Raw genomic sequence first — 23,801 nt, 5'->3', positions numbered from 1 at the left:
TGCTTGGTGTCATCTGCAAACTTGCTGAGGGTGCGCTCAGTCTCACTGTCCATGTTGCCTACAAAGATGTTAAATGGCACCGATCCCTGAGGAACGCCACTCATCAATGGCCTCCACTTGGACACTGAGCCATTGACTGCAACTCTCTGAGTGTGACCAGCCAGCCAATTCCTTATCCAGCAAATGCTTCATCCATCGAATCCATTTTTCTCCAACTTGTCAATCAGGATGTCATTCAGGACAGCGTCAGACACTTTGCAGAAGTAGGGGTAGGTGAGGTCACTTGCTCTTCCTTATCTACCGATGCCGTAACTCCATCATAGAAGGCTACCAGATTTGTCAGGCGTGACTTGCCCTTGCTGAAGCCATGTTGGTTAGCACCAATCACCTCATCCTTATTTTCTGTGTGTCTCAGTTGGGCATTCAGGAGGATCTGCTCCATGATCTTGCCATGCACAGAGGTGAGACTGACTGGTCTGTAGTTACTTGGTGTTCATGATGTGAACCTCCCGCTTCTCTGGCTCCTGCTGCTTTTGGGTGGACTTACAGCCTTCATTTGGTTTCTGTTGCACTTTCAGTATGGGTTTAGGTAATAGTTTTTCTTGTTGCTGGTCACTGTTCTTTGTGCTGCTCTTGGTTTCGCTGTGTGCTGTCATCCTCCTTTTTTACATTTGCTGTAGGTGACATCAGTTATTCTCAGGATTTCACTGCAGAGCTGTCTATGTAACATCAATAACATTCCCTTCAGCTACATTTCAGTTTCTTCTTTGAATCCATCAAAGTCAGCAAGCATTCATGACAACTGATGACCTCCGTTAGGGTGTCTGTTTTGTTTTCCTATTCAGTCATTAAGTTACTCAAGTCTGAAACCTCTCTTCACTGAATGCATGGAGGAACACTCCTTTACTGCGCATTTTCTGTTGACAAACAGATCTTTGAGATGTAGCACAGGCAGTTCTGGCTCCCCTTACTGTTCACTTTACTGATGTTCTCTGTTGCTAAATTTAATGGCGTGAGACGTTCTGTAGAAACGCGTGGGTTAGCCATACTCTTTTTTCCTCCTCTGTAAATACTTAAGCTCTTCTGAAATTGAGGGATTTCCTTGGCATGAATACGCTCCAGCGTATATTTTGTGTTATGTGCTCCCTCTGGGCTGTCGCCTTGCTGGGTGAATATGGGAGGCTCATCCTCTATATAGGAAGGGTTCTCCATCCGCATCCAAGCAGCATGTGGGAAGGTGCTAGAGGCTCTCTGTGTTCCTCACTGATTGTAATGGAAACTGCTTTATCTAGCATACAATCCAAAAGCTTTGCATTATGTGTTTTCTTCTATCACTATTCTTGAGGTTGAAAAGGCCAGATTTATGCAAACAGATGCAAAAATGCTGATGGAAATATGTTATAAAGAGCCTGGAAGCTGTCTGCCCTACTGCAGTTTTCTACTCTTCCTCACCCACCCTGCGTATCTCTTCAGCCTTGGTGCTGTTGACCTGCAGGAGCCACCTGAACCCAGGGGCTTCCTGAAATTGCTTGTAAACCAGGAGAAGACACAGCCTTTCTCTGGAGTGAGGGGGGAAGGAGCTCGGAGTCCATCAATACAGTAAGCCTTACTGGAGAGGTTTGAGATGATTCTATAAGTTGTGTGGCTTTAAAAATGACAGTTTAGCTGTTTTTCAGCAGTTTTTTGAAAACCTGATAGATGAACCAATCTGACTGTGCTTGTCAGCCAGGATGTAGTGCATCCTTGTCAGCAGAGCTTGACTTGGCTTTTTTGTATTTGTCTTGAGAGATTATGGATCGTGTCTGCATGGCTGTGGTGCTTGCAGCTCTATTTTGACATCACCTGTGCTCCCTTCAGTGCTCTGCTCCTTGCTGGCTCTGTCATCTGTGGGAAGAAGAGCTGTGAACTGAACATGTTGGGTGGTGCAGCAGGCTGGGGGACAGAAATAGAATCAAGAATAAGAGGATGGAACAGGACTAATAGCAGACAAGAGCCCTGCTCTGTCTTTCTGCGTCTGGAAATCATTCTCTTACCTCCTACTTTAGCAGCTCCATCCAGCAGAATGTAGGCACTCCATTCTGCATGGTTTATCCAGTTGAAATGCTCAACACATCACTGGCTTAACATTAACCTCTGATTGTTAATATGTTTAAATACTGCTCCTTTCAGTTTCGTCTAGGAGGCATGTCCATAAATTAAAAACAACCTCACGTGCTGATACATGGAGAGCTGCACTGGTGTGATCATCGCTAGATTTCTTTCTGGCTCCTGAGTTTTGATTATTGTTTTTCCTTTCATTCGTTTGCTTCTCTGTTGATTTCAGGTATCTTGGAGTTTTTCCATCATCAGCTGAAGGACATAGTTGAATACGCAGAGCTGAAGACTGTCTGTTTCCAGAATTTGCGGGAAGTGGGAAATGCTGTCCTGTTTTGCCTGCTTATTGAGCAGAGCCTGGTAGGTACCTGCTGTGCTGGTTTAAAACCCTGCTGTGTCTCCAAATGTACTCTCAAATTTATGTTACTAATGGCACAAATAACAAAGTTGAAATCTGCAGGATTGCTGTTGTGGATGGACAGATAGGTAGAAACAATTTCCTATGCTGATCTCTTGGTCTTGATGCTTTTGGGTGCTCACAGAGGGAAAGATGAACATTGCTTATGAGCAATGAAAGCAATAAGAGTGGTGTTTTCCCTTTCTTTACCTGTGTTGCCCATTCTAGGTGGGGAGAGATTCCCCACCTGTGCATATAGGCGCTGAGGCTGGGCTGTCCATCAAGGAGAGATCTTTGCTGACTGCCAACCAGCCCAACATTAGCTCACTCAGTAAGCTGGCTGGGGGCCTGCTGTGCACAAGCATGAATCCTCATGTAAGAGTCCTTTTCTCAGGTGTTTAAAACTGTTAATGTTAGCTGAGATAATGAAGGCACACTGTTCTCAGGAGACCAGTGCAATGTTAGAGCATCCCTCCCTAGGGATGATGGGTGGGTGATGGGAGAGCCAGCTGACTGGCAGTGAAACCATATCTTGTGATGGGGTAACTGTCACAGTTTGGGCTTTGGAGTGGGCTTCAGGTTAACAGGGCACGAGGTGAGAGGCCAGAGAGGTGAAGGCCCTGCTGCTGCCTGGGGGAATTGACTGAGGGTGCACTGAAGTGATGCCAGTGCTGGAGTCACGTTCAGTGTGACATGACTTTGAAGGCACTTTCTAGAAACACACCCCTGCTTGCTGCCCCTTCTCTTGGTTTTGCTCTCAATGGTGCCCTGATGTCCTATCTGTATTCCAGTGTTTTTCCACTGTGGTCATCTACCATAACTAGTGCAAAATTTAGGGTCTTTGGTGCATCTCTGCTAGTGGCTGGATCTTGTTAATCTTCACTGCATAGCATGTCCATTTTTGTGTTGTTGACATCGAGGATTAGAGCTAGGAAAGGCACATAGCCATAGTACCCTGGCCTTGGTAGGGCTGTGGCTGCTGAACATCTAATACTAGCACCAAGGACTGCAAATAGGCAGAACATCTGCTCCAAGAAAGACAGATACACAGCAAAGCTGTGTGTCATCTGCTGGTCATCTCTGCACGTACAGCAACCAAAAAGCAGGAGGCATCTCTCTTCCTTCCCCACATCCCTGAAGAAGTAAAGCAGCTCCTGGGAGGTGTCTCAGCCTGCCTTATTGGGAGACGTGCCCAATGTGATAATGTGTTGTGGGAGCAGTGCTGGTAAAAATAGCTGAGCTGTGCGTCATCCATCACAGTTCTGTTTGTCTGCTCAGGATCCGTCTGCCACTTTCACACCGAAATTACTCATCCTGAATTAGTCTTTTTAATAAATATCCTGTCCTTTAAGAACAGCCAGCTCAGGGTGGGAGGAGAGCTGCTGATTGCTTTGTCAATCCAAGGTAACCTGGTGAAATCATTTAGTCTTAGGAAGAATTTCTGTGCAGAAAGCACCAGAGCAGTTATGTGTGCAGCTTTAACAGCGGAGGCTGGCTGCCCTCTGCTGTTCCAGCATCAGCATGCTTTTGGAAGCCCAGTTTTTGTATCTGGTGTGGTCTGGAGACTCTTTATTCCTAACTGCCTCCTTTCCATTTTGTTCCAGTCCCTAGAGGAAGTGTGTGACCTGTTGCATGCGGCACCGTTCCAAAACATCCTGCCGAGAGTTCATGTCAAAGGTACGGAATGAAAACACCCCGTTTGGGCAATGCTTTCTGCTTTCCTTACATGCTGCTGCACTGCTGGTGACCACTTCCAGTCCTTTACAACACTGCTGTTACATTTATGGTAGAGGTAACCGATTCAAGCCTGGTTGCCTGGCTGAAGAATATATTCGTGGCGAGTTGCAGTGCAATCTACAAGAGGGAGATGAGGAATACTCTGACAGAGTGGGGTATTTGGGGCAGCAGTAATGCCTCAATGTGGGTAAGGTGAGAGGCTTTTCTGAAACTATTGTCTGATGTACATAGCTGTCAATCGCAGTGAGGTATAAGAAGCCTGGGAGCAGATAAAGTAAATGCAGGCAGTTCCTGTAGCCTTTTCAAACGTTTGTTTTCTACTTTTTTTTTCTATTACATTGATGCACACTGAGCGTTTGTAGGATTGCTTTCTTGAGTATCCCCTTTTGTTATCCATCACTGTTAGGAAGTGAGCTTTTTTCCCCTTGCTCTTCTGCTTCTTTCCAGGCTGCTCTTCTGTCTCATTTCCTCTGTTTCTCACTGTCAGAGCAGTTGATCTGTTCTGCTCAGAGAAATCTCATCAGCTAAAAATCTTTGAGAATATTTTCAGATTCTTGCATCTCTGTACATAAAGCAAACCGTTTGTTAGACCATTGTAAGCAGTATTTCCCGCTTGCCAGAGAATATTTCCTACTTGTCAGTGACAAGGGGCTGCCAAGTGCTTTTTTTCAGCCTTACTATACACAGAATTCCACCCTCACTATAACCCACCTTCTACAGTCAGGCAATTTAGTTGGTTAGTACAAGTGGGAGTCAAATATGTTAGCAGCAGTAGCATAACAGAGCCTTACTTTCTGTCTTGAATCTAGTAATGCATTAAATGTATTCCACTATAAATACTTGGTGTTTTTTTGTTTGGATGTACCAATCTACGATTTAAATACGTATGTTTTTTCTAAAACCACACTGATGATTAACCAACTGTTTAGAATTGAAATGGCCTATAAAAATAAAAACATATTCAGCTTTCTGTTGCACTGAATAAATTGCCAGATATCAATCAAATGAACCAGATGAATCAATGCTCCTTTTATTTTTCTTTCAGAGGGTGAAAGGCTTGATGCTAAAATGAAGAGACTTGAATCAAAATATGCTCCGTTACACTTGGTCCCTCTCATTGAAAGACTGGGAACACCACAGGTAATCTTGCTCTCATTTCTGTCTGAGGCAATTCAGGACACTTTTGGGCACTCAGAAACCTGTTCTTTGACACAGCGCAGATAGCTGTGTCAGGAATTCAACCCGCACACCCAGCTTGCTCACATGACAGGAATTGTATTAGATCCATGGATTTGGTAAAGCTCTGTAGCCCAGAAGTTTAAAATATTTGAGATGGGTGGGGGTGACAGGTTTGGAGGAACATTGTATTATTCATGTACGTTGCTACGTAATACATGCTCAGCGTACAGGCCGGGCTGTGAGCTGCTAATGCAAATTCCACTCACTGTGATCCACTTTAATGTATGTAATTTTCTTAAAACAGTTTCTTCCTCTTTCAGCCAGTAAATTAGAAAACCACTAGAAATGAGTGGTCGTTTGAGTTGAGTTCTCCAGGCAAACTGATGACCAAGGAGGACATTCTTTTTCCACTGCCTTTGTAGCTTCAGCACTGTTATTCTGTCACTGTGGGGGCACAGTAATACTCTGTGAACTGTAGTGGTTACAAGCCATTGAGATGTGAACTGTGTAGAGCAGAGTGCTCTAAAGCAAAGCCTTCAGTCTGTTCTATTGTAATGCACGGTGGTGGATGCTGCTGTGCTGCAGAAGAGAGCAGTGTGATGATGTAAGTGGGACAAGCACTGACTTGGTATTGCCATTTTTTGGTTTTATCTGAGTCCATTTCTACTGTCTTTGGAGCTTTCTCATCTAGCAGCTGCAGCTGCTACAGCCCATACTAGCAGCAGGCCACTGAGCACTCTTCTGGCTTTCTGCATCCATCCATGCAAGCAAAACCCCTTAAAACTTCCTTAGGACAGGAAAGGCTCTTAGATTTTTCTGAGTGCTTTTTCACTGAACTGAACTCTGACTTCACTTCAAGGACAAGAGAAACTTCTAGAATAAACCAAGTGAAACTGAATTATGGTTGTTATTTTTTTTAAAGCTCCTATTACATGTTTTCCAATCAGTGTGCTCCAGAGGAGAGCGCAGTGTGGGAACTGGAGCAGTTACGTGAACAGTGCTGTGCTATTAGCTCAGGATGGTACTTTTCTAGAAGTTATAGAGTCATAGAATTGCTCAGGTTGGAAAAGACCTCAAAGACCATCAAGTCCAACCACAACCTCACCATACTACCCTGACTCCAACAACCCTCCACTAAATCATGTCCCTGAGCACCACATCCAAACAGATTTTAAACACATCCAGGGATGGTGACTCACCCACCTCCCTAGGGGAGCCTATTCCAGTGCTTCACAACCCTTTCTGTACAGAAGTGTTTCCTGATATCCAACCTAAACTTACCCTGGTGCAACTTGAGGCCATTTCCTCTTGTCCTGTAACCTGTCACCAGTGAGAAGAGACCAGCCCCGCTCTCACTGTAAGCACCTTTCAGATACTGGGAGAGAGCAATAAGGTCTCCCCTCAGCCTCCTCTTCCTCAGACTAAAGAGCCCCAGTTCCTTCAGTAATTCAGTGTGAAGTAAGTCAGTGTGGAAGAAGGCCTGTAAACTGAGTGCTTTGTGTGACTGGGATTTTGCACTTTCCATTCTCAGCAAATAGCAATCGCAAGGGAAGGCGACTTGCTGACCAAGGAACGCCTCTGCTGCGGCCTGTCCATGTTTGAGGTTATCTTGACGAGGATCCGATCCTTCCTGGACGATCCCATCTGGCGTGGGCCCCTACCCAGCAATGGTGTGATGCACGTGGACGAGTGTGTAGAATTCCACCGCCTCTGGAGCGCGATGCAGTTCGTCTACTGCATCCCCGTGGGAACGCACGAGTTCACTGTGGAGTACGTATGGGCACCTGTGCCAACAGCCCTTCCTTTGTTCCTTGTGCACCAAATAGAGGGGTTTGTTTGTGTGTCTGCTTACTGCAAAGCCAAGGGGAGCGATGCGATCGCAGGCAGGGGCTCGTAACGCGTGAACACAGAGATGATTGTATCTTTAAAGAAAATGACCCTCTATTTTAAGTGCTGGCAGAGTAGAATGAATGATCCCATGACAAGCAGGCCCTAGCACACGTTGTTCAATGGTAGCCTTACCATTACAGAAGCTGAATGCAAATAAAATAGCTGGACGTGTGCGAGCGTCCCTAGCCAGTACTTTCTCATCTGACTCCTCTCTGCAAGGATGAGCATTTGGAAGTTAACACGTTAATACGGTTCTTGGGTTTGGTAACTTGTGCATATCCATATTTTGAAAAACTGCTGCTGTCGAGTGCTTCTCACTGACCAGCTATGGGGGAAATGACCTTTGCTTCCCTTCCTGTCTGCAGCCCAAAGCAGAGTGACAGTGCTGAATTCCCCCTTTGTTTTCTTTGAAAATGAAATGTGTGCTGCTAGAGCCGAAGTGGGGGAAAGGGTAAATGTCCTTGAAGTAACTAACTGTAAGTTGTAGGAAAGCAGAAGGTGGAGGCTTCCTTTTTGTGTGTGTGTGTGTGTATTAAGCATTCATTTGCATCACTTGTGGAACCTGGAAAGCAAAATTGATCTACTAGACTTCACAGTATTTTTTAGATTCATGTTTGTCATATTCTGGAGTTATTTAATATGTGTTTTATTATAATGGCTGATTCCTAAACCTTTCCTGTAGCTGTTTTTGAAGGCTCTTTGTGTTCTGGTTTCTATTTCAGGCAGTGCTTTGGAGATGGCCTGCACTGGGCTGGCTGCATGATCATTGTGCTCTTGGGACAGCAGCGTCGCTTTGACGTGTTGGATTTCTGCTACCACCTGCTGAAAGTCCAAAAGCACGATGGCAAAGATGAGGTTATAAAGAATGTGGTATGTTGAAAATATTTGTTCTTTCCAGAACGAACAAAAAAATCAGAGCTGTTTGTATTCAGGTGCTTTGCAGATGGACTGATCGCTTTTTGGAATGAAATGTTGAAAATGAGAGTACAAAGGATTAGATGCTAATACTGGAGCCTGAAGGCTGTAATTACTTGGCTGTAAGGATTTTCTGAACGCTGCTCATCTCCTACGCTTGCACTTGGATTATGATTACATGAAGGCAGTTGTAAATTGCCCTTTTTGTACAAAAAGCTGCAGTGTCAGAAACCAGAATGCACCTTGGATTTCTTGATTGCATGACCAGTAATGGGGGAACATTTGTAATGAGGTGACGTCACAGCATTTGGTGCTTTTCATCTCCAGAGCTAATTGTTGGGTTTTTTTTGCATTTTGCAGCCTTTGAAGAAAATGGTTGAAAGAATTCGCAAGTTCCAGATTCTGAATGATGAAATAATTGCTATTTTGGACAAGTATCTGAAGTCTGGAGATGGAGAGAGCACACCCGTGGAACACGTGCGCTGCTTCCAGCCGCCCATTCACCAGTCCCTTGCCAGCAACTAGATTTCCTCCCTAATGATACTTTTTGCACCTGGTTAGGCTAAAAGTATGGGAAAGGAGAAAAACAAAATGCCAGCAGGTTGAAGAAATCCTTTTATCTGCCCTTTTCAGTCCTCCTGTGCCATCTGAGTGATGCACTGTCCTCTTCACTCTCCAAGCACAGTAACTGTATACAATCCATACTTATTTTTCTAGACTAAAATTTTATATACTTTGATTAAAAGCCTGCAGCTGTAGAGGGTTTGTTCTTGCAACCTCTTTGCATTCCTTTTCTGAGGTGGCCATCTCAGACCGGATCAGAATAAACATTCCCCCAAGCTATCAAAATAACAGCTGCGGAGGCTAAGAAACTGGGCTCTGTAGAAAGATTTAGAAACCAATGCCTAATTGTATTAGAGCATTAATTGCTTGATTAGCCTTTATTAAAAAAAAAAACAAAAAAACAATGAATTCTGCAGCTGCTTTGTGAATAACTGATTTTTTCAGTCGACTGTTCTTTCTCTACACAAAAGTATTCTGTGATCATTAATTGTGGAAATGAAGGCTGGCTCAGGGGGACTGCTCTACAGTTACTTAAGATGGAGGTGGCTGATAGTACTTCTGGTATTTCTAAGTGGCAGAACTTTAACTGATTAGAATGGAATCTCTGTTTTTTCCTCGTAAGAGCTTCTTTCCCAGCTTGTATTTTGGTTGGAGATAGAAACATGTTTACAAGTGATAAGGAGTTCTTGTTTCTCCTTGAGGAAGGAGAAAAAAATGAGCTAAAATTCCTCACAAAACAGAAGATAGAGATTTGCCAGGCAGTCTGCAAGTAAATTTACTTTGATGCAGGTTTTCCCAGACTGTCAGTGCTTGAGAGCCACTGTTCTGGCAAGCAGACACACATGGCTGCCATGGTGTGTGGGAGATGCTTGTCCTTGATTCAAGCATTTCTTCTACTAGATAAAGAAATGTTTCTTAAAGACAACCGTTATTTCCTCACAGTGGAGTGCCAGGAAGCCTTCTAGTCAGTCACACATTCCCCTCTGCTTCAGGCTTCAATTAAGGAATTGAAGAAATGCTTAATTTCCTGAGATCATTAGTGGTTTAGAGCCAAGTCTCACATACCCGAGGCTTCATCTTGGCCCTGTGCTACATAAGCAGTTAAGTAATAGAGCTTGGTTTTTGGCTTAAGAACTCCGTAAAAATAATTATTTATGGTGTAATTAAAGTAAATTATAATTCTCACTGGTTAACTAGCAGCATTAGGTGGACTGATCTCTAACATGTTAGAAATAGTAGCATTAGTGTGGATTTAGGATGACATTTTCCCTTCGATGAATATGTTTTCAGACATTACTTCTCTGTTAGTTTCACACTTTCAAAGGTGGCTTATTATTTCGTCAACCAGATTTAAGTGTTTAAAAAAAAAAATCCACCACCTTCTGCACTTAGTATAATTGCTCGCCTTAAAGGGGAAAAAGAAAGCACACAAAAGGCATAACTGTCTTATTTTAAATTATCTAACACCAGGGATCTGGAATCCAAAGCATCTATTACAGTATAAAGTAAAATGTTACATGAAATTTTAGCCTGAGTCAGGCTGGTGTTTTGGTACTAGAAGTGGCAGTCAGCAGTCTGGTGCTACTGCTGCACAACCTGCAGTTTTTAGGGTCTTTGGAGGGAGCTGTGCTCTGTACCTGAACAGTAGAGATGTGATGCTTCTTAAAACCAGACAGAAATTCAAATCCTGTTCTTCACTCAGAATTTCAAGGACCTTTTTTCTTGTTTGACATCCTGGTGTCTCTTCCACATACGAAAAGGAAGGCAGCAGAGTCAGTTTCACAGGTGGTAGGTGCTTGATTTCTGTCCTGGTAATAAACTGTACTCTTCAACATTAAGCACTGAAACTGACAAAATGAGAACAGTAAACAGTTGGCTCTAGCCTTCCCCATCTATAGGAGGAATGTTGTTATAAAACTACATCACTAATACTTATTTTCTGCCTTTGTGAACTTGCTTAAAAAAAATTTACCACCAGAACACTGTTTAAGCAGTGACATTTTGGATTTGTTTTTTTTCTAATCCACTTCCTGAAGTACTGACAGAGGCAGCAACTGCATTACTGCAAGCAGAACTACAGTTCTGTGATTAGGGTTGGTTTGTTGATGTAAATCCTCCAGGTCTAACAAAGCTTTAGGTAAGTAGGACTTTCAAAGGATTACTGCTGCTTGGTTATAGCTTTCTTCTGCCAAAGGCTGGGACAGCTCCCACTGTGATAAGATGTTACAGCCATTCAGCAGTCATTTGGGGCACAATAAGTACAAAGGATTCAGGCCCACTGCAATCCGTTTACCACCAATGCAGAAATAAAGCCATTTATTTTGGATAAAATTGTCATTAGTGCAATACATCTTGAAACGGAAGAGGGAAAGTATTTACATAACTTAAGCAACAACACCAGCTGTGGTCTGAGGTCATTTTAGTATTTTTGTAAAGTAAAAATAAGGCAAATTAAAACCCCCTTCAGTGTTTGTGATCCAAACTAACCGAACTTAAAGATTGTCTACCCACACTGTTAAGAAGTACATGAGGTTCCAGACAAGCTCAGACATTTCACAGCAGGAAAAAGAAATAAATCCAGAGTTACAGAATTGTTCTTCTCTTATTTAACAAGTAGGTGTTTTCAGAAGGCTGACAGACTTCCATTTCTCCTGGCTGAGAGACTCTCTGTGGATTGTATTTCACTTAGGCAGGTAGAACTTTCTTCATCGTGATTAAAGCAGTCATACGTGCTCAGCAAAGACCCATTTGCTGCTCTGTCATCTTTCCGCAAGGAAACGGGCAAATTTGCTAGGGTGAAGTTAACATCTTTGAAGGCATGCAATAAAAAGATCCCCACGATGATAGTAAGGAAGCCACTGAAGGTGCCAGTAATATCATCAGCCGCCATGTGCTGCCATTCCTTGAACAGGATAGCAGAACAAGTTAAAACGGACGTCGTAAAGATTACGTAGTAGATTGGAGTCACTATTGAAGTGTTGAATATATCCAGAGCCCTGTTCAAGTAGTTGATCTGCGTGCTCACACAGACGGTAAGGCTTAGCAGCAGAATCCAAGACAAGGGACGTTTCAGCACTGGCTTTCCTGCAAAAAGTTCCTTGATAGCAATGCCCAGGCCTTTTACACAGGAGACTGATAATGCTCCGATCACAGAGCAAATTGTGATGTACACAAGGATGTTGGTCTGTCCATGGCGAGGCCCCACCACGACTATTAGAATTAAAGACACAATGACAACAACTGTTGCAAAGACCACAAAACCTGTGTGTGGGGAGAAAAGGCATCTTGTTATTTATGTATTCTATCAAACACCTTAAGGGTAACAAGAAAAAGCACACTAATAAGGCGACTGACTCAGCTTGAATAGAAAAGACAGCAAGTTTCTCGTTACTCCACCAACACTGAAGTTAAAATGATTTTAGTGTGACCTTGCTAAAATAATGAAACTTGGGCACATTACATTTACCACTCTGTCAGCCTGAAGACTCTCTATGGAATCACACTGCAGAACCTAAATCTCTACTCCGCTGTGACAACATGAAGCAGACACAGGACACCTTTGTGGTATCTGAGGGTGGTAATAAAACTCTCTGCTTAGAGAGGAGTAAGTACACATCTTTCTGTATTAACTACTTAGAAATCAAGCCAGCATTTTTCTTACCTGGATCACGGAGTTTGTTGGACATTTCATCTAAAGTTTCTACTTCTTCCTCTTGTGGAGCATGAATTACCATCACGGTTGATCCAAGTATACTTAGCAAACACCCTATTTTTCCATGTAGATTAAGTTTTTCATTTAAAAAGAAGGATGACAAAATGGCACTAGAAAGAAGAAAAAATGAACAAAACATGCAATCAGTAATATTTATTTGCTCACCGACTTACAGCTTGATTTGACCATACATGCCAGTTACATACATGATGTGCACTTTTTGGTGAGCAGGAACACCTCTAATAGCCATAAATTACTTACAGCAATTCCACTGGTTAAGCTTTTATTCAAAATAGAAAATCAACTATGTCACTATCAGGATACTTGCTGCAGGCAGAACTAACTTGTAGGATTTTGCAGCACCTTTTTATGCTGCCTCCCCTGAACTCTGTGTTGAGGCACTTGTAAAAATCATTTTTAAAAAGACAAAAATCTTGAAAATACTCCTGTGTTGTATACAATGTGTTTTTAAAATGGAGAAGGCAACAGTTTTTCACATATTGAGGTGCAAACTGCCAGAACCATTTTAAAGCAGTCACTTGGAATTTGGAGAAACTTCAAGTTACTTCTGACGTTTATAACTGCTCTTCATTTATAGTTAAGAACAAACCACATTTACTACAGCATATCTCAGGCACTTACAAATATTTAGCTTCACTCTCTGCAATCACATTGCTTTCTGTTAGTATTTCTTACCTTACAAGAACACTGAGAGCTCCTAGAGGAGTCACTAATGTAGCTGGTGCAAAAGCATAGGCAGCAAAGTTAGCTACTTCTCCCGCTCCCACTGCAGAGTAGTAATGATAACAAAAAAGAGGTTAGGGTGTCTTATGCAACAAACGTGTGAATCCATGCAAATCTTCTTGCACACATGAACATGCAGTAAGGGAACAAGGGAAAAACCTAATGGTGGTGTTGGGCTAACACTACTTGTAGAACACAAAGCGTCCACTGCTATTTTTAACACAAAACAGGCTGGGGAACTACAACAGGCCCTAAAATTAATTCTGCCAAATTAGAAGAGGTGCTTTACTTTGGTGTCCATGTTGTATCTCCCCAGCCTGCTAACTGGAATCATGAACTTTCGCACGGAAGAATCTGCAGTGCCAGGCTACAAGGCAAAACACAGGCTACAGCATACATTAAGTCACAGTTACTTACTTGAAAGAAGTCCAGCCCACCACAGCCACTCCTTAAGGTATGCATGACCACCTTGACCTGAAAGAGTGTTTGTTACTCCATTAAAAATACAGATCAACAAACAGCTAGCTCTGTCACTAATAACACTGCCAAAACATTTTTGTTTGCTCTTAAAAATACAGGCAGTCTTTACTGTCTTTTTTATATGGTCTCTTGAGCTAGAGGAACTGAAATCATTGTGAAGCACTGACGTGCAGATGCTTCTTACAGCCTGCTTTGAAAACTGATTATTTATTTCCTTTTTGTTAGAAGTGGCAGTGATGATCTTACTGGCTTTACAATGAAAAACAGTTCTTTCAACTCACTGTAACAACACAAAAAGCCAAGTTACACATCTCAGAAAAACACTCTGGAAATCAGGTGTGGCTTAGACAATCAACTACATACGTCAGTGTGAAATGCAGTCATACTTCCCCATTCCAAACCAGGCAAAATGAATTGTGTATCTCACACAGAATCAATCATCTTTCAAAAGCAGACAGGACTGCCACTGAATTACAAATATTCAGATTCAGCTTTCTGAACGATCTAAGGATTCTGCAACTATCTGCATGCTCATTGCATGCTGCTCTCAAACCAATATTCTATTACAGCTCCAACGTACTGTAACAATCCCTCATCTCCTTTACAGCCATTGAGGTGTGGGGAAGTGGCTTTTAAAATCTTTAAGACCTTAAGTTGGATCCCTCCCTGCTACAGGCAGAACTCAGACTTGGTTGCTACTAAACATTGCAAACACGAGCCTCATATAGAAAACCCAGGTACAAGCAGAAGGAAAAGAAAGAATCTAGGTAGTGCTGGTCAGAATTTTATTGTTCCAATCAATACATTGACAGACTGATGAAAAAAAAAAATCGATTCCCAAAATGGTAACGGCTATACTGAAAGTGATTTAATATTAATTCAATTCAACAGAATAAAGCTGGAAATGTATACAAGTGTCCATTAACATAGCTTTTTGTGTGGGTAATATATTAATCCGTAAGTAGAACTGAGCACTGCTTAGAACGTTCCTGGCTTTAAAAAGGCAACAATGAGAGACAAACACTTTCAGCAGCTCCAGAGAACAGACAACACTACAGCATATCATTACATGTGACTCTGAATTTTCTACACCATCTCCTGACAAATGCAGTTAAATCCACCCTCCTAGGAGCACAGATACAGTTAAGAGTGCTGGTTCCAAGATCAATTTGCAAAATGAATTCAAGCCTTACCTAACATGAAAAGGAATAGTTTTATAGTAAGTGTCCCTACAGGGCACTGTATGCAAATCAAGCAGTATGTGTCACATGCTGAGTTAGGTGTATTTGACACCAGAGGGAAAAAAACACAACAAAAACACACTGGATAAATATTTTAGGTTCCATATACCTAACAGTAAGAAGGAGATCATAAATTCAGTAATCTATTAAGCAGTAAAACCAGAATGTTGTCAAGCTTCTTAAACATGCATTTACCTGCTCTCATGGAGCCCTTCCTTGCTAATCGGAGAAGGCCTTTCTTTTTCAGGATGAAACTCCCTCCAATAAAGATGCTGGAGCTCATAGCCAACACCAGCCCAATGCAGAAGTCATATCTCCCACGGGCTTGGCTCATCTCGTAAACTTCTGGGGACTGTCACATTGATCAATGAACAGTAGAGCTTCTGTTACTCAACACAAGGTGATGCAATACTGAAACCTGCACAGAACAAACACGATTAAAATGGTAGAAATGTGTAACACACAGAGGATTCCTCAGCAGTTCGTGTGGCTGATTCTTCCTGAGAATAGGCCTATGGAAAGAAAGAAGTATGGGTAAGCTTGACTCACAGATGAGCAACTAACATCTTCATCTGACCCAGAATATAAAAATGACAACCTTACAACATAAAAGCTTCCCAGAAAAGAAAGAAAAGGAAAACTTTTAAGTGCTGTGATTTATTTTCCTTTTCCTTACGTACACAGACCTGTGGGCTGCACACCACTTAACTGACAACACCAAACAAATAATTACTTACATTGAAATTAGTTTGTCAGAGAGCCTGAGAACAGCCACAGCATTTCTTCCACATAAACTCACTAGAGAAAGTGAAAGAAGAGCAGAACAAGTGTCAGATTAACAGCAATTTGCCTGACACAAATGAGCCTAGATGTAAGCACATGCATGTACTAGCTATAAACAAGGAACAAGAAAATGCCTCTGTTTGTTGATGCACTGTACAAAGAACTTCCCACACCTGCATGAAGCATTTTTCTGCTCAGCTACAGCAACTATGTGCTCTCTGCTGAAAAGCACCCACCCAACCTAAGCCTTAGTTATGTAAGACCTTCAATGACAGCTTAGCAAGAAGTACTAACTAGACTGGAGTACAAATGTAGGTTTTACATACTCATCCTCTAGCTAAATACGGAAATTCATTTCAGTGCATCCTTTCTCCTGTTATCTACTGCAATGAAGATCTCCTGGATTTCATCTAATACGTAAGATTTAAATTTAAGATATCTGTATAAATCCTTTTAAAATGAATAAAAACCAAACCCAAAACAAAACCCAACCCAAAGTCCTTTCAAGAAGATTAACGTTCCTCTAGTATGAAGGGAAATGGAAACTATATTTAGGCTTTTATTTTAAGGCTGCTGGTTATTACAAACATTCAGAGAACTGGCCGAAAGGAAGAAAACACACCTATAGATAAAGGTAGTTTTATTTCCTGGGAACACCAATCACAGATTTGCATTGATTTCCCCAAGCAATCATTTTCCACATAATCAGAAGCACTGCATGTGCTGCTGCACGTTGTATTAACAAGCTTTTGACTTTAAAGGGAAAGGGAGCAAAGAACAGGAAGGAAAAAAATGTTTCCATTCAGGTGCTCATTAAAGTCATGGAATTCAGATTCTAATACTGAGAGACAATGTCAGCACCAAGGCAGCACAATACCAAGCACCCAGGCTCTGGCAGAGATGGGCGTACCAATGCAAGCTTTGGACTTCAAAAAGTACACTGCAAGACTGCCAGGCAAGCTCACAGCTTCGACTCCTGCTCTTGTTTCTTTAAATTCATTGTTTTCTTCCAATACTACCTTTCTCTTTATGCTCTTGCTGCCAACTTCCATTAATTCACTACTCTCCTAGGAAAACCCAGCAGACAACCACAGGTAGGTTAACATTAAAAGTGAACACAGCTCCCCTTGTTTGCACCATTAGGCTGTGAAAAAGCAAAGAAAAGCAAACTTATTCCATAAACACTCAACACAGCACTATCCAAAACGCTACAAGATCGGCAGCTCAAAAACCTCCAGCCCTCTCTGATTATCCTTGCAGATGTTTCAGTATCTTCTTTTGTAGGAAAAAGTGAAATAAAAGAACTGCAAAGATCTGCTTCAAAAACCAACAGAAACAACAAAAAAACCTGAAGTGGATTCATGCATGACTTAAAGACACCTACCAAACAAAACTCATGAGTGAGAGAGCCAGACCACAACAAATCACCTCACTAACAGCTCCAAACACTTCCTGGCTTTGAACTGCCTCTTCTCCCAGGCAATAAACAGGACCTGAGGAGATGGCCGCAAGTTGTATCACAGGAGGTTTAGGTTAGCCATAAGGAAGAACTTTTTCTCTCAGAGTGGTCAGGCACTGGAATGGCTGCCCAGGGAGGTGGTGGAGTTGCCGTCCCTGGCAGTGTTCAAGAGGGGTCTGGACGAGGAGCTGTGAGATATGGTTTAGTGCTTGTGGTGGCAATGGTGATGGCAGGACGGTTGGACTAGATGATCTTGTGGGTCCTTTCCAACCTTGTGATTCTATGAATTCAGAAGACCAACAGAAGCTACTCCAGTTATATTACCAATGAGAGTAATTTTATTGGTGTAGTTTTTTATTAAAACAGAGCTCAAACTGACAAAATCACCTTTCTTTGGAGGAAGAATCTGATTACTTTTCACATTGCTGTTTTTTCCTAAGCTTAGCTGCCCTCGCAGATGTGGCCAGTCCTATTCTGGCTTGGATTGGAGTGCCGTACTTTCATGCATAGTTCACCCTGATGTCTCCCTTCACTGGCCATTTCTGCAGCAGGGTTGTGGCAAATCCAGCTCCTCACTGAAGAGGCTCACCAGGAGGGAAGGAAGGTTGGCGGTGGTTTCATTTGGACTTGGCACTGTTCTGCAAAGATTCTTTAACTGAATTCACAACTGATTTTAACACTGAGTATATCTGGGAAATAGCATAAATAACAAGCAAAGCTGCTGACAAGCTAGAGTGAATCATGGAATCATAGAAAGGCCCGGGTTGAAAAGGACCACAATGACCATCTAGTTTCAACCCCCTGCTATGTGCAGGGTCACCAACCAGCAGACCAGGCTGCCCAGAGCCACATCCAGCCTGGCCTTGAATGCCTCCAGGGATGGGGCACCCACAGCCTCCTTAGGCAACCTGTTCCAGTGTGTCACCAGCCTAACACAAGGAAACATTTCTTTTTCCTCTGTGCTCAGAAGTCCTTTTCTCTCCACAGGAGCACAAGGTACGGAGCTTAAAAGATGTTAAATATTTATTGTAACAAATTAGCTACATATTCAGAAACATTAGAAGTGATTTTGTGAGATGAAATAATATTTTACATTTGAAAGTAGATAAGCTTAAGAAAGTATGAGGGAGTTATCAGCCAAAGAAAATTAATTATCACCTCTAATTGTTGTACTTCATCTGAAAGCAATAATTACAGTCAGTAAAAGTTAACATGGTGGATTGTTCTAACTTTGCCTACTTGGCCACCAGCCCTCAATAGCTAAGTAGACTGTCTTTTCTCTGAGAAATAGCCTAAACGTACACTAAAATCTCTGAATGCTAGAATTCTGGATTTTCTCTCCAAAGCCTCATCTTTTTAACTGTGAATGAGATGATATCAATAAACTAAGGCAGACTTCAACAAGCCATTTACTTTAACCATCTGCCCAAGTACAGCATCACTTAATGCTGCTCCTCGCTACAGGCAATTCAAACACTCCTCTCCAAGGAAGATTCTTATGAATGAAACCACATAAACATCACGTGTGCTTCGATGTTCTGACGTTTGTTAGGAACTCTCTCATTACCTAATGATCTTCATCTAGATCTTCCCTTTGATTAACAAAACCCATCACAAATGTCCACTTTGGCCTTGGAACAACGTACAACTCCCTCTGTCACTGCAGGTCAGGCGCTTGCTGCCTTCTGCTGTGCGGCCCTCTGGGGCCTCTCAACAGCCCATGCTTTTTTCTCTCAAGTGTGACTCCTGAAGCTGTGCACTGTATTTCAGCTGAGATATTAGCACTTCCACAATACAGTGGAAGTCTTCTTCCACTCAATCCAAAATGAGTGGGTTTTTTTTTCCTGCACAGTCAGCTTCAAGTGCTCCAACAGCATAACCTCCAAACTCTTTTCTGCAGAACTACTGTTTTATGAACTGCATTTGTTTAGCCAGTTCCACCTGGCTGGACGTCATAACTTTCATTTCCTCCTACAGAAACATCTCCTTTTACAGAAATGTTTCCTGAAAATATTCAACAGCATTTACTCACTGGCAACCCTTCCCTGCTCACTGCCATTAATTACCACTCTTGTTTCGGCCACACCACCAACACTACATGACTCACCAGAAGGATCTGAAAACAACAGGCCTGTTTTGATATGACATTACTAAGAGTTACCCCAGGTACAGCTGCTCACCATTTTTTATTTATTTATTTATTTTTTTAACTTTTCTGCTGTCTCCTCAATTCTGCTCACCTGTAAGAGCTCCGTAAGAAATTTTGTGTTTCTGAATTTCAAATAGTGCACCTGCTTAATGCCCTCTCATCCACAAAGGCTTATGTGGAAGAAGAGTGGGTTCAAGCAGCCAAAGCTTAAACAAGTGTACAGTGACTGTTATACGTTCCCTTCTTCCCTTCCAGAGGCATAAATCCACAGGAACCAGAAACACCCCCTAACAGCACAAGCGTTCAGTAATGTACCCTTTGAAGGCTTGTTACATACATACCAATTTGTTCCAAAATCCAGAGGCATTCGCTTCTTAAGTATCTCCAGTGTTAGGTTTCTAAAATATAAGTTAATAAGAATATTGATTGGTACATTAAGAATTCAGCTAGAAAACCCCAATGTCCATAACTTAATGCTAATCTCACCTTCATGCACGACACAGAAGTGTACACAGTCTCACCTATGCTTCACAAAGGGAGCTCACACTTTTAAAAATGCCTGAGTAACACAGTAGAGAGATTTTCCAGTTCAACATTCCCTTCAAACACCTCATATGGAACCTTACAGTTCTCCCATCCCTTTGCTTTTCGCTTCACTAATTGAAGAAACGAGCGTGCAATCCAAGCCATTCCTTAGGAGGGAACATGCTAAAAGTTGAACTGAAATACTGTTGTCATCCCTTCATATTTGTTCAGTAACTTAAGTCCTAAGCACTTTTATGGTAAGAAGAACTAAAGTTTCAAGCATTGGCTTTGGTACAGTGAGCTTTTAGAAGATATTAATATACAGAACTCTTAGGTTGGGGAAAAAAGTAACAACGCAGATATTCTCAGTAAGATTCCTTAAATCTGCAATGTACAGGTAACTCTGTAACCCAAGTCTTCCTCCTCAGTCCAGTTATGCGCACTCATGAAAATCTGTCTGAGACATGGGGGCAGAGAACACATAAAGGACAGACATAACACACAATTCAGACTTCAGAGCTGCTGGTTCAAATCTCAGTCACGTGCACCTTTAAAAGGCCAAGATGCATGCCATCCAGAGCCCAAGGAGTCCAGAAAGTAGGAAAGAGCACCTCCAATTTTGTAGCGCAACTCTAATTCCAACAGAATGAATCACAGAATGGCCTGGGTTGAAAAGGACCACAATGATCATCTGGTTTCAACCCCCTGCTATGTGCAGGGTCGCCAACCAGCAGACCAGGCTGCCCAGAGCCACATCCAGCCTGGCCTTGAATGCCTCCAAGGATGGGGCATCCACAGCCTCCTTGGGCAACCTGTTCCAGTGTGTCACCACCCTCTGTGGGAAAAAATTTCCCCTAATCTCCTAAAGCAGAGATAAAGTTTTCCAGCCTTGTCCATGAGAGCGCAGTCTTATGCTTATTTTTATGTATTACACAGTCAAGGTAAACAAGGAAATATGCTTTATCTTCATGTTATTATTATTATTTTTTTTTTTTTACAAGGATGTCATACACGCGCTTATAGATAGCACACCAGAGGCACAAGTGCTCAAAGCAAAAGACACACCAGTTTCAAAAAGCCCATTGAAGAAGGTTTTTTGAACAGTGAGGAAGTGTACTCCTTCAACACAGCATTAATAAAGAAAAAAACAAAGAGCATTCAATTTTAAGATACTGGGGGAGAAAACAAGACAAGAATCCATTCTTTACCTTTTTGTACATCCTATTCTTCCTACGCTATTTACACTTATCCTCTTTTATATAAAGAACAATCTTCAATGGCAGGACGTTCACCAAAACAGAGCGTTATTCATCAACTAGGCGACTACAGCGTGTTTCGTAGCTGCTGCCCTCCTGCCTGCATTTCCCAGAAGTCTATCAAAACGGCCCAACAGTCAATGACACAACCTCCTCCATCCCTGCTGCAACTATTTCGTTACCTCATTCTCAGCCACACGACCAAAGTTCACTCAAGTTCCACCTTGAGCTTTTGAGACAGGCAGCCTCGCGTTCCACGCAACCTAAAGACGCTCCGGGACTGAGACGCCAGACGCAACCCTTACCTTCACCGAACGGAAACAAACCCAAAACCTCCCTTCACACCTCACACCGAAGCCGAGCCCGGGTTGGGAAGCTCTGCCGGTGTTCACCGGGCACTCAGAGTCACACCGAGCCACGGACGAAACCGTTCATCTCCACGGGACGAACGCGGCACCGTGAATACCCCGCCGCCAGTCTCACGCACGCACGCACACGTTACCACGGCCAGGCACGGCCCACCCGGCCCTCCCGGCTGCTCACCCACACGGCTCCCAGCACGCCGGCACCGGGGCCCGCGGCTCGACCCCGAGGCGGGGCGGCGCCTCGCGCCCACAAGCCCCGCCCCTCGGAGCGCGAGCTCCAGGCCGCCCTCCCCCAAGTGGCGGGCCGCCAGGCCTCCTCCGCCCTCATCTCTCCCCCGTTACCTGCGGTCGCCGCCCCTCACGCTCCCATCGGGAGGAGCCCCGCGGCTCCCGCGCGCGGAAGAGGAGGAGGGGGAGGCCGGAGCGGGCGGTGGGAGGGGCCGGCCCCTACGCTCTGCACCGCCATGAGGTGAGGGGATGGGAGGGTGAGGACTGACGGCGGGCAGCTGCAGCGAGAGGCGAGGGCAGGCGCCTTCCCCGCGCTCGGCTGTACCCGCCCCGCTGGTCCCGGCAGCGCCCGCCGGAAAGGGCGCGGCCGCCTCGCTGTGGGCCGGGCCGCGCCCCGCCCGCCCCGGTCACGTGGCCTCTCCCGTAAGCCTTCCCCTCTCCTTCCCCCTGGGGGTGCGGTGTGACGTCAGCACTACCGGCGGCTGAGGGCCGCGTAACCGCCGTCACCTTCTGAGCGAAGGGGGGAGCTGCTTGACCCCGGGGCGGGGCGTAACTCCGCTTAGGAACGCTATTTCTGAGCCGGCTTTGTCGCCTTCTACGGGCAACTTTTTTATATTATTGTTTTTAAATGAAGAGCCATTTAATGCATTGCAGAATATTTCACAAGAAGCATGTTTCCTTGCAGCCGCACGTCATTCGTTATGACTTGCTACCCCAAGCATCCCTTCCAAAAATCCACGTTCCCCTTTCTTTTTACACTCTTACAGGAAAACTTACAGACCAGATACAGTAAGATTTAAAAAAAAAAAAAAAAAAAAAAAAAAGGCCATTTTAAATAGTTGAATGATTTGTATGATTTATTAGTCCATTTAAGCCAAATCCCATGCTCCTCTTACCCAGTTTCCTACCAAGACTGCTTGAATCTCATATGCCTGACTGGATGTTGGCATGTTTCTCCTCAGCTTGTAGTTTAGACTCTGGAACACAGCTCTATCAGTTGATAAGTGCCAGGCTCAGAGAGCCCTTCAGTTCCTTCAAAACTACTGATATACACCTTCCAAAGCTACCGTGGAACATTAGCCTAGATTGCCACCACTCCCAAAACATCCACGATAGCTCCACCTGAGAGCTCTGACTTTCAAGTAGGACAGACCTGTTGGTCACATCTCCCAGTGACAACACTTTGCTAGGATTTCTCAGAACATGACCACAGTCTGCATAGGCTTCTGCTTCATTTCTGTAAAACTCAGAAACAAAACCGGAGCAGCAATCTTGGCTTACCCTCCCATGATCCCTCATCTTGCTCAACAGCTGGACCAAAAAGGCCCCTCACTCTGTCACTTTAAGTCCTGCACTTTCCAGGACACTCAAAGAAATAATTTTTAGGCCTATTTTATGTCCTAGGGCAACATTCTATCCCCAGGCTTGAAACTAGACTGTTAGATGCAACATTAATTTTGCACTGGAACAGGTTGCCCATTGAGGTTGTGGATACTCCACCCCCAGAGGCATTCAAGGCCAGGCTGGATGTGGCTCTCGGCAGCCTGGTCTGGTGCTTGGTGACCCTGCACATAGCAGGGAGTTGAAACTAGATGATCGTTGTGGTCCTTTTCAACCCAGGCCATTCTATGATTCTGTGATGATCTATATAACAGACAGTACGCGGCTATTTGCTAAGCACTTCACAGCTGGCTTTTCTGTGCTGTGCAAGATACCAGAACTGTGAAGTCTTTGAAAAAGTTCAATATCTGTTTAAACTCTTCTTGATTTATTTTTTTCCAGCTGTTAGTTCTGATCAACATACTATTACTCCTTCACACAGAAAACATTTTTGAGTGCTCTCAGTTCATCACAAGTCATCGCAGCCTTATTTCACTGCCAGAGGTTGTGCTTAACAGAAAATTATCAAAAAGCATCTCTTGATAATTTACAACAGCATGATACACCAGACACATTTTCAGAGTATCTGGAAACTACTCTGAAAAGAAGAATGATAGTAAGCTACCTACCCTCATCCACTCTCACAATACCGCTACACGTTCTTTGTACTCAGTAAATTTCACTGCAAAAGTCTGCTAGTATA

At 43.4% G+C, this 23,801-nt stretch overlaps 2 protein-coding genes across 6 annotated transcripts in view; one reads left to right on the top strand and one right to left on the bottom strand.

Annotated features, from left to right (window-relative positions):
- CYFIP1 (cytoplasmic FMR1 interacting protein 1) overlaps positions 1–12,931 on the top strand; it is a 68,470-nt gene extending 55,539 nt beyond the window's left edge. For both annotated transcript variants that reach the window (XM_042867928.1, XM_042867927.1), the window contains 6 exons: positions 2,324–2,454; positions 4,096–4,168; positions 5,274–5,368; positions 6,939–7,177; positions 8,020–8,167; positions 8,573–12,931. In XM_042867928.1, coding sequence (XP_042723862.1) covers positions 2,324–2,454; positions 4,096–4,168; positions 5,274–5,368; positions 6,939–7,177; positions 8,020–8,167; positions 8,573–8,737 — 851 coding nt within the window. In that variant the 3' untranslated portion in view covers positions 8,738–12,931. The remainder of the gene's footprint in view (positions 1–2,323; positions 2,455–4,095; positions 4,169–5,273; positions 5,369–6,938; positions 7,178–8,019; positions 8,168–8,572) is intronic.
- NIPA2 (NIPA magnesium transporter 2) lies at positions 11,065–22,053 on the bottom strand. 4 transcript variants are annotated; one of them, XM_042867930.1, is made up of 8 exons: positions 21,833–22,053; positions 19,686–19,742; positions 15,691–15,751; positions 15,149–15,371; positions 13,650–13,706; positions 13,185–13,275; positions 12,438–12,598; positions 11,065–12,037 (listed from the first exon to the last, which is right to left on the bottom strand). In XM_042867930.1, exons 4-8 carry the CDS (start codon positions 15,285–15,287, stop codon positions 11,400–11,402), a joined length of 1,086 nt encoding a protein of 361 aa, XP_042723864.1. In that variant the 5' UTR covers positions 15,288–15,371; positions 15,691–15,751; positions 19,686–19,742; positions 21,833–22,053; the 3' UTR covers positions 11,065–11,399. The 4 variants fall into 4 exon arrangements, with proteins under 4 accessions (XP_042723864.1, XP_042723863.1, XP_042723865.1 ...); XM_042867929.1 differs by lacking the exon at positions 21,833–22,053 and adding an exon at positions 21,669–21,736; XM_042867931.1 differs by lacking the exon at positions 21,833–22,053 and adding an exon at positions 21,431–21,602.
- Positions 22,054–23,801: the final 1,748 nt, after the last annotated feature.

The sequence above is a fragment of the Lagopus leucura genome, unplaced genomic scaffold (assembly GCF_019238085.1).
Source record: "Lagopus leucura isolate 7727_CA_CO unplaced genomic scaffold, USGS_WTPT01 Super-Scaffold_100001, whole genome shotgun sequence".
NCBI classification, from domain to species: Eukaryota; Metazoa; Chordata; class Aves; order Galliformes; family Phasianidae; genus Lagopus; species Lagopus leucura.
Note: the sequence above shows the minus strand (reverse complement) of the source record. Positions and strands in the feature narration are given on the sequence as shown.

Bases quoted from the DNA above. Each gene is read 5' to 3' on its own strand.
- NIPA2 (XM_042867930.1), bottom strand. From the start codon at position 15,287: ATGAGCCAAGCCCGTGGGAGATATGACTTCTGCATTGGGCTGGTGTTG. The intron at 13,707-15,148 runs GTAAATGCATGT...ACACTCTTTCAG, and splicing joins GAAGGGCTCCATGAGAGCAG to GTCAAGGTGGTCATGCATAC. The intron at 12,599-13,184 runs GTAAGAAATACT...TCTTCTTTCTAG, and splicing joins GCTCTCAGTGTTCTTGTAAG to TGCCATTTTGTCATCCTTCT.